Source organism: Pogoniulus pusillus, chromosome 25 (assembly GCF_015220805.1).
Source record: "Pogoniulus pusillus isolate bPogPus1 chromosome 25, bPogPus1.pri, whole genome shotgun sequence".
Lineage (NCBI taxonomy): Eukaryota > Metazoa > Chordata > Aves > Piciformes > Lybiidae > Pogoniulus > Pogoniulus pusillus.
This window is the reverse complement of record NC_087288.1, coordinates 8,996,344-9,008,970: the sequence shown is the minus strand read 5'-3', so window position 1 is coordinate 9,008,970 and position 12,627 is coordinate 8,996,344. Positions and strand designations below refer to the sequence as shown.

The window sequence follows — 12,627 nt, the reverse complement described above, 5'->3', positions numbered from 1 at the left end:
CCACCTGCTTTTCAGACCTGTATCCTAGAGGCTCTCATAGTACAGTAAACCATGGGTTTGAATCAAGAGCTGAAAGACACATGATTTATGGTTGGTTTGGGTCATCTCAGGTTTATCAGAGAGGCAAAAGACTCTTTCACTGAAGCATGACAAACACATACTTCCACACAGCTGCAAAGCAGAACTTCCTTGATCTACAAACTCTGTCATTCTAAACACAAACTGAGTTTTCTAACCTGCCTCCTTCAGAAACACTGCCACAGTTGCAAGATCTCCAGTTCCTCATAGATCATTATAATAGACTGCAGTACATTTGCTGGTATAATAGAATATGAAGGATCATAAATAATTAAGAATTAATCACACTTGTCAAAATAAATAAATGCAGTCAGTGATGCAGAATGCTTGAATTTTTTATAGCATCTTTTTGCTTATTCATGAATTAAAATAAGTCCACTAATCCACAATGGATTGCCTACTCATTATAGCACAAACAGGCCTGATTCACACCTCAACAGAGGAAGTTTTTCTGCCAATCCCTAACACATCAGTGAAATTTTCACCTTAAATCTCTGATGCTGAAGAAATCAATATAAGTTTGATTTGGATGTACTGGTAGCTCCAGCAAATCTCCATGTACCATGTAGGGCCTAGATGGTGGATACACCAATGATTCCATCATCCACTACTCCACTTACTAGATGGGGAGTGTAGCCTGGAGAAGGAAGCCTTTAGCACTAAAGTAAGAAAAAAAAGCCCCACAGAATGAGTTTATAGCCTTCCTTTTATGGATTTCTGTAGATAGTCCTACAGCTCTTCCCACCAAACACACATTTTGCATAGTTCAATACCATTCACATGGCTTTCCCAGAACAGGAAATAATATTAAATACCTAAATGGCACATTTTCTCTGGCTCTTCAGTTTGGTCTGCATCCCTTAGTGCAACTTTCTCCTTTTTCAAAAGGAAGAATAGACTAGGCTAGGAGATGAGGGGAGGCAGGGACATGCCACCACACCAACCCTACCCACACAGACCAAAGATCCATTCACTTCAGGCATCTAATGTGTAGATATCTAAGAAAGAACATAAGAACAGGGAGAGCAAGTAGCTGGCACTTGCCCTTCTGTGGTCTTCAGCACAAGGATTTTGTGAGCCAGAAAAGGTAGTCTTGAGAATTTAGTAGCTGTAATTATTTCCTTCCCTGTACCTATCTTGTCAGTGTGCACCCAAAATACCTTACAGAAAAACATTTCACAGTTTTACTGTTTGTTACAGACTTGTGCTCAAGGGCAATGAAGCTTGTGAAGGGGCTGGAGCACAGGTGCCATGAGGATCAGCTGAGGGAGCTGGGGTTGCTCAGTTTGGAGAAGAGGAGGCTGAGGGGAGATCTTATCTCTACACCCACTTGAAAGGGGATTGGAGAGAGAAGGGGGCAGCCTCTTCTCCCTGATGACAAGTGACAGAACTAGAAGAAATGGATTCAGGCTGTACCAGAGGAGGTTCAGGCTGGATGTTAGGAAATACTTCTTCACAGAAGGGTTCTCAAACATTGGAATGGTCTGCCCAGGGCAGTGGTAGAGTCACCATCCCTTGAGGTATTTAAATGGCATAGGGGCCTAGAGCTTAGGGACATGGTTTAGTGGTGACCTTGCAGTGCTGGGTTGCAGGTTGGACTGAATGATCTTGAAGGTCTCTTCCAAACAAAGATATTCTGTGAGATATCTCCTTTTGTTTTGAATCTGACATTGACCAATTTCATCTATGGCTGCCCAATTCAGTATTAGAGGCAATGCTGAGTATTCCTTCTGCACTCATCCTTTCAGTCCCTTATAAAGTCTTGGGAGTTTATAAACCTTTAGGCACCTTTTATAAAGATTTTATTTAAAAAAAAAATCTGAGATTGTTTAAAATGAAGCTCTGTCTTGCACTCCTTCAGATGTCTTCTGCAGAAAGGGTAGCCCTAGTTAAGTGTGCCTAAAAGATGGCCATTACATACCTCAAGTCATACTTGTTTCTGTTCTGTTAGTCATTTTGCCAGCTACACCAAATGATTTTTGGTATATGGGAATCAGAGCCAAATGCTGTATTCTAGGCAGCATTGCTCTGCACACATTTATACTACAGCATATTGCTGCTATTCCCTACTCCCTTCCCAGTAAGTCCTAACATCACATTTATTTTGTGACTGCTACAGAACTGATATTTTTGCAGCTCTATTCTTACCCCAGATCAGCTTAAGAGATCACAACCTGCCCAGAATCTATCATTATAAATGGCAAACTCTGATTGCTTCTCCCACCACCTCAATTCAAATAATCTACACTAAATTACAGCTGTCACTATTATCCAGTTAAGCCTCCTTTTTCAATCCCTTGCAAACCAGACCTCCAATCTTTTATCCTGAATAATTTAATACCAAATTTTGCCACCTCACCATTTATCCCTACTCAGAAGACCAATGATTTGTGTGACACCACATGCTGCACATGTCAAGCGAGTGGAGCACTCGGATATGACTGTAACCAAATGCTGAGACATCTGAAACTAGTTCTTCCTCTAGGTAGCTTGATTCATGCTGATTTGTTCCGATTCCTTGAGGCTGAGCTGTGTCATACTTCAAGGACAGGGGCAAAAATGCAAAAGTTCTTCCAACATCTCTCTGTAGGAGATCTGCCAATGGTTCCCTACTGAACCTTTTACAGAAACTTAAATGAAGCACAATGAATCATGCCCAAGGCATTTGTCTCTATCAGTGTCTTGACATGACTTGATAGCCAAGTGACAAGGATGAGCTAAACCATCCCAAAATCTAGTTATGCTATCTGTTTATCTCTATGCATTATGGTCTGCAAAGGAGATGAAATGAGATTGAGATAATTGGAAGCACAATTTGCAGGAAACAGTGGGGGTTGGAATTACTGTGCTTAATTATTTCAGATTGAAACAGACCACACAACTCTCTGTGCCAAGCAGCTGTAATTAAAGTGATTTAAAATAGAGAGATGCTAGCTCCAAGTGTTGATTTTCAAATGAGTCTTTATAAACACAAGAGTAACAGCCATCTACGAGTTGCAGATCTACACCTCAGCTGAGGGGCTTAAGAGAAAATTACCACTGACCATGTCCAGGATGCCTGATAATTTATGAACACCCTACATGCAACAAAAAAAGAAGCAAAAAAACACCCATGCAAACAACCCTCCCTGGCACTCCTCATATCTAAATTCCCTCAGTGTGACACTGGGCACTTGCCCCTTGGAATAGGAGAAAACAGCAGAATACAAGCTTCAGCCTCAATTGTCTATATTCCAGATAAGGCAAAACCCCAAAACCTTGGGCTCAGAAATTGAATTGTATCCTATAGGACACCGGAAATCACCAACTACTACGCTTATTTTTGGGCTACAGGGCCAGCCAAGTCTCCCCTTCTGCTCTGACAGATTAAACCGAGCACAGAGAAAGGTCCAACTTTAGTGACAGGAATCCAAAACAAACACACATGAGCGACATGCAAGACTGTAGTGATGCAGCCAGGGCCTTCCCCTGCAACAATACAGTTATTTCTTCAGGGCATTTTCCCCATTTCTCCCCCACTCCAGGAAACAGACAGCTACTCTTCTCGATTCCAAACAAGCAGGTTTTAATTCCTAAACGTTGGCACAGCCAGCTTGCAGCAGATTATAAGAAAAAAAAATGAGACCACCGTCAGACATTCTGATTTACCTCACACTTTTGCTTAATTGTATTAATTGAAGATACTTGCATGCATCACAAATGTGGCCTGCTTTACACATGACACAGATCTCATCAAAATGACTCTGTTTGCTGATGATTCAGTGCTCAAGCAATGGGCCTTAAAAGTTAATTCATAATAGCTCTCTGGGGAGAAGTACCATACTAGTGATACAGATGAGAAAACACAATTAAAGAATATGAACAAAAGTGGCACAGAGAGGCTTACTCAGTATTTGCCTGAAAGTAAGAACAGTCATAAGGAAGGCAGACTGCAGGGCTGCAAAGCCAAATGCTATCTCTGAGGTTGGATACTAAGAAAAGGATCCCTTCACTTGCAGCTTTCTGTATAACAGGCTTCTTGAATCAGAGACTGTAAACAGACCTTTGAATTAGATAACCAGTGATGAATGTACTCTGCAAGAATACATCTCATCTTTCTTTAAACTTATGCACACATGCAGCCTCTGTAACATTAATTCATGCATCTTATTACCACAGTTTCTTCAGGCACGACATGAAAAACATCTCCTCTTGCTTGTTCTATACCTGGCACCCACTAACTTCATGGCTGCTTCCAATTGCTCTTCAATGTGCATTTTTATAGACCTCTGAGTCCCATTGTTGCAGGCTTTTTAGCTTTTCCTAGCATGGAAACTGTTCCATATCCCTGATAATCTTTGTTGTCCTCCTCTATATCTCTTTGTTTGATTGGATTAAGCTCCTAGCCCTAACTCCCCTCTTTCCACTTTGTAGCTCCATTCTCATTACCACCACATGACCATTACCAGAAGTTTTCAAGCAGGTGTCACAAAACAGCAGAAAGGCTGTTAAGATTTTTTTCTGCTTTCCTAGGAGAAGAGCAGCAGCACAAATACATCTGAAGTTTTTTTCAGGATTTATAATCTTAATGAAATATGCTGCTGTTCAAAGATGTGATCAGGAGCAGGGAAAGTAATTCCAAACAAGCAAATTTTCTTCCAAGGAAGGAGAAAAGTCTGCTGCACTCCTCTCTTTTCAGGCTTCTGAGCAATCTTTAGAGATGGGGAGTTTTTTCTCATATTAAGGGCAAAACCCATCTTTGGTTTATTTTTTTACAAAGAGAAAACCTAAGCTCTGGACACAAGGATATTGCTTAAAATGGTCTGCAAATACGCAAGCAGTAAACAAGATCCCAGAGCAGAAGTAAAACCAGGCTCTACTTCGTTCATCTCTTTCAAACACTGAGTGACCTTAAACACAGGGGCCTGTACAGTACTGTTCTCATCCAAATCCCATGCATGGCATGGGCCAGCCTGACTCACAATAACAATATTTGATATTTTGCCTCCCATGAATGTAATGAGGATTGCCTTCAGACAAACAGCAGAACTTCAGTGTGAAGAATTACTCCCTTTACTGCTTGCATTCATTGACTGCTGCAGTAAAAGGATTATAGCTGTCTTAAATGTTGTAGGAGGATAAATCTGTCTGGGTGTGGTTTTGTGTTTGGGTTTTTGTCTTGGGGAGTCTATTTTTGTTTTTTTGAAGGGTGGGAGTGAGATTTTTTTAACTAACAGCTACGTTGAAGGTATTACATACTTGTATTCCTCTTACCTTTAGATGTATCCTCAGAGTGATCTCTCTCTGGCCCATCTGGGATGTTTAGCTGTGAGATCTCCTCTCCACTCAGTCTGAGCCAGGCGTTGTTGGAGGTTCCCTGGTCTTTCTGGGAAAGGGAATATTCCAGCTCACAAGGAGATTCAAAATTGCAGTCGAATACTAGGAAAAGAAAACAGACACAGAACATAGCAGGTTAATTAAACACAGCTTCCTCTATGCTGGAAGGTGTGCATGCTTTTTTTCCTCATAGTGAAGAAATGGAGTGAGGCCATAAACAGACAGGCAAAAATGTGCCCAAAACGGACCGAACAAAGAGGTCCATTATGGAGGTAGCAGCAAATCAAGAGGAAGGCCTCAGAGCCAGTAATTCCCTTTCAGGACAGATGAAAGGGCAGCACAGGCTAAAGGAGGAAAGGCATCATCTAGGCTGAAAGGGAGATTGGTTAGTCAATTGATAAAATGGGACAGAAAGCCAATCTCTTCTGCTTTGCTGGTTCAAATTCAACCAGGATCATTACAGTGGAAAGACTACTACTAGAGTCATGTTCCATCTCAGTGAGCACAGGACTCTGTAAAGTGAGTCATATATCCTAGGAATATGGGACTTGCTGGTAGCCGTAGGGACTATACCCTGAAAAGCAAACTTCTGACCCCCTGCATTTGAAACGCTTCACTGAGGCAGCAGAAGCTTGATCTGCCACTGCAAAACTTTAGCCTCCAGGCAGCACAGACAGCATCTGCCTCCAACACAGACCTTTCTTTTTCAGATGCTGCTCTTTCAGAAAGCAATTACCCTTCTGGTGCAACTATGATTCACTTCCCAGAGTCCAATTTGCTATTATGCCATTAATTCGAGTTGCTTACACACATGCAGTGATAACCTGCAAGGATTTTACTTCTAATCATCAAGACTCCAAACTGTTGTCACTACAGCCAGCACTCCACACAACATTCAGTAACACATATAAACTATTTCTGAACTAACTCAATGTTTCTGAACAGGCCAGATCTGTTTGGAAAAAAAAACAACCAAAAACCCCAGCTCTTTTCAGGTGCTTTCTACACTGTCTAGTGTCCTGCCATAGCTATATAAGTGGAACAAAGAATATGAGTTGACATTAGTCAAATTAACTACCTTTTTTTTTAACCTCAATTACATTCTCTATTAAACACCTAATTTCTTCTTTGTGTGCACAGATTTATGTAGTTCAGCCTATTCTCCTGGTGACAGAACACTTTCTAATCTGAAGGTTAATACTGTTGCCCTCTCACTGGACTTTTCCCAGCTAATCTGCCTTTTAACAGCAGGCTGGAAGAAGCAGGCTTTTTTTCTTCTCAGTTTATATTTGATTTTCTTAATCAAGTGCTTCACCATTCACTCAGCATTTTTGAATGCTTCACAAGACAATGAAAAACATGTAAGGAATCCCTTGTAACTGCTGCTTGCACTGTACGTGATTATGGATATTTGAACACACAAGTCACCACCCCCTCCTTAGGCCTCTACGTTATCACTATAAATTTCATGATACATGAAGCACATTTCAGTTTAAGTAGCAGGGAACAGTGGATGTGTTTATGCTGTACAGTTTATTACTGCAATATCCTATCAAAGCTCAACCAACTTAATTCTAGTCCCTCAGGTGTTCTTTAAAATGGCAAAACAATCCTGGGATATTTTTAACGCTGTTAAGTGTTGAGAGGGTGTTGAACTCTGTAGCAAAGCCCAAACGGACAAAAGAGCAGCCAAACTCTACACTGCATGTTCCAGAAGATGCATCACTGTTACCATACAGTTTAGTCACAGGAAACACCTTGAGTAGTCTACTTCAAGGCACTGCCAAAAAGAAAGGGGGGGGGGGGGGGTTTACATGCATGAGCTGTGCAAGGGTGACAGACAGAAAATCCCAGGCCAAGGACACGCAGCAAGAGCAATCATTTCAAATCCACTATTTCATTCTTCATTGACTTCTTTCCTTCATCAGACTCCCATATCATCATGAGCTTTCAAGCAGTCACTGCTTGCTTCCACTCCTCTCCCATCCAGCTGCTGGGAACAGAAGCCTTTGTGCTCTCTTGCCCCCAAGCAGAGAAGCCCTTCATAGATAGCCACAAGGCGCTCTCATTTTCCTCCTATAGTCTTCACCCCCTGACACTGATTATGGCGCCTACAAGCACTCAATAGCCAGCTCAGCTTCTCCCTTCTGTCTCACTTTCCAGAGCCTCCTCCTCTAAGAGATCTATCAGTCAGTTGTGGAGCCCTTAACACAGCAGGCCTCTGACCTGAAACTGCGAGAACTTAATTGGGGTATGTGATTAGATAAGAATCGTCACATTTAATGTTATGACCCCTGCAGACAACTAAAACCTCTGCCTGAAAGAAGGAAAGTAAAGGGGGAAAGGCAAGTAGCAATAGCAGTTCTTTCCCTTGCAATGAACAGCCTACAGAGAAATGGAGGTGATCTAACATGCCTGGCGTGGCCGTGCTGAATGGCCTTTACAGCAGGTTATTCCTTGAAGGAGGAAAAGACTCACACATCTGAGAGCACATGCAATTAAATGAAGACATACTTGCACCTTCCACAGACCTTGGCAATCCTCCTGCATTGCTAGAATATCTGCACTCCTCATAGGCTCATATTTAAATTAATCTATCAGACACAAATTGTGCTGCTATTATCCCATACAGTACAAAGAAACGATGATGGAGAAATGACATCTGATGTAACACAGCAAAGCCTATGGGTAGAGCATCTGGTCTTCCAAGCCTAATGTTTACTTCATACTCCTAGGCTTTCCTTCTTTCTCAATGTCCCTCACTACACACAATGTAATATACTTAATTTAAAAAGCCACTTTATACATCATTTTTTCGCCACTAAGGTGCTCTTGGTGTGGTAGCTGTTACAAGACCACAAAAACCACACTGGTGAATACCAAACTTGGACAATATTTGATCTGCTGCTACAAATCACCTGCCCTTTTTAAAGTCTTCCTCCTTCTGCTTTTGCTTTTGTCTTAACATGGTTAGCATCAAATTTGGTAGAGTTACACAACGGTTGGACTTCATGATCTGATGATCTTAGGATCATTTTGGTTGGAAAAGACCTATATGATTCTATGTTTAAATAAGACACCAAGTTTTGGGTGGGTTTTTTTTTCTAAGCTAAGCACATAAAGAAGTAGCCATGTGCCTTTGAAAGCTGAATAAAGGCCACTCTGCCCTTTTCTGAAAAGCAGCAAACACTGCAGAAAAGGTAATTAAATCTAACAGAACTTTTAGTGATTATTTCTAAAGCCTACTACCAATATAAATTGACTAGATACAGAGCTTTAGGACTGGAATAGTGTGCCTAGTCAGTGCAGTGTGGGGTTTGTTGGTCTTGGTGTTTTCTAAAGAGGTGTCACAAAGATTTATACCCTGGAGCTGCGTTTGTGCCACAGCTATATTGACATTATAGATCCACGAGGCTGTAAAGGAATTTAAGCTCTGGCAAACTCCAAAGTCTCTTAAAATACATTGCTTAAACCCCAAGCCTTTGCCCAGTAGTCTTTTGCATGTGCAACCACTGAACGCTAGACAGACCTTTAGAGAGGAAACAAAAGTGATGCTTATAATGAAACTAAGGTAGATACTCGTTTAAGAAAAATGGCACATATCAATCACTTCAGTTCCAGGTGTGTAAGAAGGAGCAGGGTACCAATCAAAGACTGAAAAGTCAGTTAAGCTACTACCAAATGGAAAAGACAGCGGAATGGGTATGTGTCTGATGGTGTTAAGAGTCTGGTGAGTGCTTCAATTCATTTATTTTAATCAATGCACCTAATAGCAATAATTTGTGCACAAACTACCACAAGATCAGACAATGACATCTGTTTCCATTAAACTGATTAGAGCTTTCTGAGAAACAAACGACTTCAAATCATTGTGTAATATGCCAAAACACAGTCAACTGCAGGAAATACCTTTTACATGGCTGCAAGTCAAATGATGGATCATCACAGAATGCATCGGGTTGGAAGGGACTCTCAGAGGTCAACTTGTGCAACTCCCCTGCAGTGAGCAGAGACATTTTTAACTATATCAGGCTGCTCAGGACCCCATCAAGTTTAACCTTGAATATCTCCAGGGATGGGGCCTCTACCACCTCTCTGGGCAATCTGATCCAGTGTCTTGCCATCCTCATAGTAAGGAGCTTCCTCTTTTGGATCATCTTAGGTAATTTGTGCAATGACACATCACAGAAACATGCTTTATTTAGAACAAAAGTAATTTCATTTAAAGAGAGGTACAGAAAGTCTGTTCTTTTTAAGGAACTATATTAATTACCCTTTCTTCAGCTGCCCAACACTTACAGAACTGACAGAGTTGTAAAGGACTTCAGGGATCATCTAGTTCCAACCCCCTGCCACAGGCAGGGACAGAGTATGTTTATTTGTTTTAAACCACATGTTCTTTCAACAGCAAAACTCTTACCAGCAGGTAATTTCCTCTTAGACTGCTCTTTCCTAGCTCTATAGGTGTCTGACTTAAAAGGGTCCATTTTGCTCTTGGTCTGCTGAATCTTACAAATCATTCCTCCTCTATTACTCTCTGCTGGTCACCCCTTGGAAAAGGTGTGACTGCTTTTTCACCTCTCTACAATAGCCAAGGGAGTGGGTAGAGGATTTCTGTTCTCAGAACGACCATGTTAAGAGATGTACCTCCTCACTAGCTGCTACATCTGCTTAAACATGACTGCTTTTCACTAAACAGCTACGGATACAAATGCACAATGTAGAGGTCGTTTACAGTGACCAAACTGGAACCACAACCTCCCTCAGGAACGCCTCCTCTTCCAGTGGAACAATCACAGTAGCAGCATAGAAACAGATAAAAATATTCTTGCACAGGATGTCCTTTTTTATACAAATATTGACAGATATTCCTTGTGGAGGGGACATAATTCAAATTGTATAGTAGAGATGTGCTCTGCTGAGTGAGCTTTGAGACCTCCATCAATACTCACTAACCTCTATTATACTCATGTTATAAGGCCTATAAACTTTTAATTTATGACAGGGAAATGACAAATTGATTTTCCAGTTATTAATCCTAGGGACATAGACAGCTCCTAAAGCCTTCACCATTCCCTCTGGGCAGGAAAGGGCACAGGGCATTCAATCTAAGCGTTTCTATTGCCTCACCAGGCCCTTCTGAATTTCCACCCACCAGTACAGGGGCACACACATGGGGTAATAAAAGGAAGCCTGAGCCGTAAGCATTCTCCCCCCAGAATGGAGCATGAACAGGAGATTCTGCTCCCTGGCTGTCAGCTCACCAGCCTGCTCAAACACGCAAGAGAACAGCAAACACAGCCCTTGGAAGTGAACATTGCTCTGTTGGCACGAAAAAAGGATTAAATTCTTTGAGAATGGATTCCTAGTGCCACCTTTCCTCCGTGCAACTGGAGGAAGAGCAGCGAGTTAAAAAGAGCACATCCATCAGAGGATGGAGACCACAAGGGGTAGCAGAGAAGCTGTGAGCAGCCATGTAAATTAAAAACAACTGCAGGGCTTAACTGCCTCCTTCCTGCCAAAGATAGAAGCCTGAAGAGACGTTTTCACCTATTTCCTTCCATTGCTCAGCACTAACAAAGGACAAACTGGCACATTTTAAGGGATAGTACAACACAGGCAGGACGTGTTGGGCATCCCAGGCCTTACCACCCCTAGCAAATGCCTGCGCTGACAGTAACTGTCTGGCCTTTGGGCTACCACTCTGGGGGCTGACAAATATGACAGCAGGAGCACGGCAGGACAGGGGAGCTGAGGAACTGGGGAAGAACTCAAAGAGCCCCATGGCGCTGCTCTGCACAGCACGACTACGACATGCATCTGCAAGCAAAGCAGTGAGGAGGGCAGCCGGGCAGCACACCAACCCCTCTTTCTACCTTGGGACACAGGCTGTGCTCCTCAGGAGCCTCCTTGGATTGTAAAGCTGCTTAGCACAAGCTACCACATTGCTCTGTGTCCCTCCTCTGCACCAGCAGGTCACACTATGCTTCTCCCCCCTTTCTTCCCCTCACAACACCCGGCCTGCCTCAGCCACGCGTCCTCAGACCACCATTTTGTGACCCGCATGGGCCCAGCCACACACAGAGCTCAGTGAAAGCCCAGAGAAGGGCGAGGCAGAAAGGCTCTCACCTGGCAGGCAGGAGCATGTTCCTTTGGGCCCACCAGAGCATGGAGCGGGAAAAGAGGCATCTTGGTGGGGCTCAGTGAAGGCAAACCCCTGGTAGCTGGTTCCAGCTGCCTCAGAGCCCCCCAGGCCCTGAGCTGTCTCTGCCTAGGGCCTCCTTCCACTTCCGGTCTAGGAGCTTTCTCAGGAGCAAGAGAGGGCCCAGAGGTCAGGAGCCAGCCAAGGGCTCCTCAAAGCACCCCAGCCTTGAAGAAGCAGCATTTGGGTTCCCCTCAGGAGAGGCTAATACAGGGAAATTGCATTCTGAGGTCATAAAGTCTGAGGGGAGTAGGCTGAGGGGAGCTCTCATTGCTCTCTAGACCTACCTGAAAGGAGGCTGGAGTGAAGTGGGGGTTGGTCTCCTCTCCCTAGGACCGGGGGATAAATGGGAGGAAGCAGCTTGAAACTGTGCCAGGGGAGCTTTAGGTTGGATATTAGGAACAATTTCTTTGCTGAAAAAAGTGGTCAGGCATTGGAACAGGCTGCCCATGGAGGTGGTGGCAGCACCTGCAGGAGTTCAAGGAAAGTGTGGACATGGTTTGATGGCCATGGTGGTGTTGACAGTTGAACTGGATTATCTTAGAGGCCTTTTCCAGCTAAAAGAGGTCTGTGATTTCACCTGCTGCATGGGAGGAGGAATTGCCCCCAGGAAGAGAGCTCAGGCCTGGGTGCCAAGCGCAGGGCTGAGGCCTGTGGGAAGCGAGCCGGAGGCGGCTGGGGCGCTGCTGAGAGAAGTGGGCAAGAACGCAACCCTTCACTGCTTTCTGAAAAGCAGCTTTCAAATGACAGCACACACTTGAGATCCACCCAGCTCCCCACTGCACGCCAGGCACTGAATCACCAACATCTCTGACAGCTGCTTTGTGCAGTGGAAATTAAGCTACAAAGAAGAGGGCCAGGACTCCTTTATCAATCAATTATAAGCACAGTCTTTCCAGACAGCTATAGAGAGAGGTGTGGGGAGGGGATGTTGGGAGAACAACCAGCAACAGCTCTCATTTTCATTCCTCCTGCTCCGAGAAGTGACAGAGCTCATCCTCCACACAACAAGTATTTGCCCACCAAGTCTC

At 43.4% G+C, this 12,627-nt stretch overlaps 1 protein-coding gene across 1 annotated transcript in view; it reads right to left on the bottom strand.

Moving 5' to 3' along the window:
* The window catches only part of LOC135186406 (ALK tyrosine kinase receptor-like), a 178,012-nt gene that overhangs the window by 55,632 nt on the left and 109,753 nt on the right, over positions 1 to 12,627 (bottom strand). Inside the window, exon 3 of the mRNA XM_064164051.1 lies at positions 5,332 to 5,496. Coding sequence (XP_064020121.1) covers positions 5,332 to 5,496 — 165 coding nt within the window. The remainder of the gene's footprint in view (positions 1 to 5,331; positions 5,497 to 12,627) is intronic.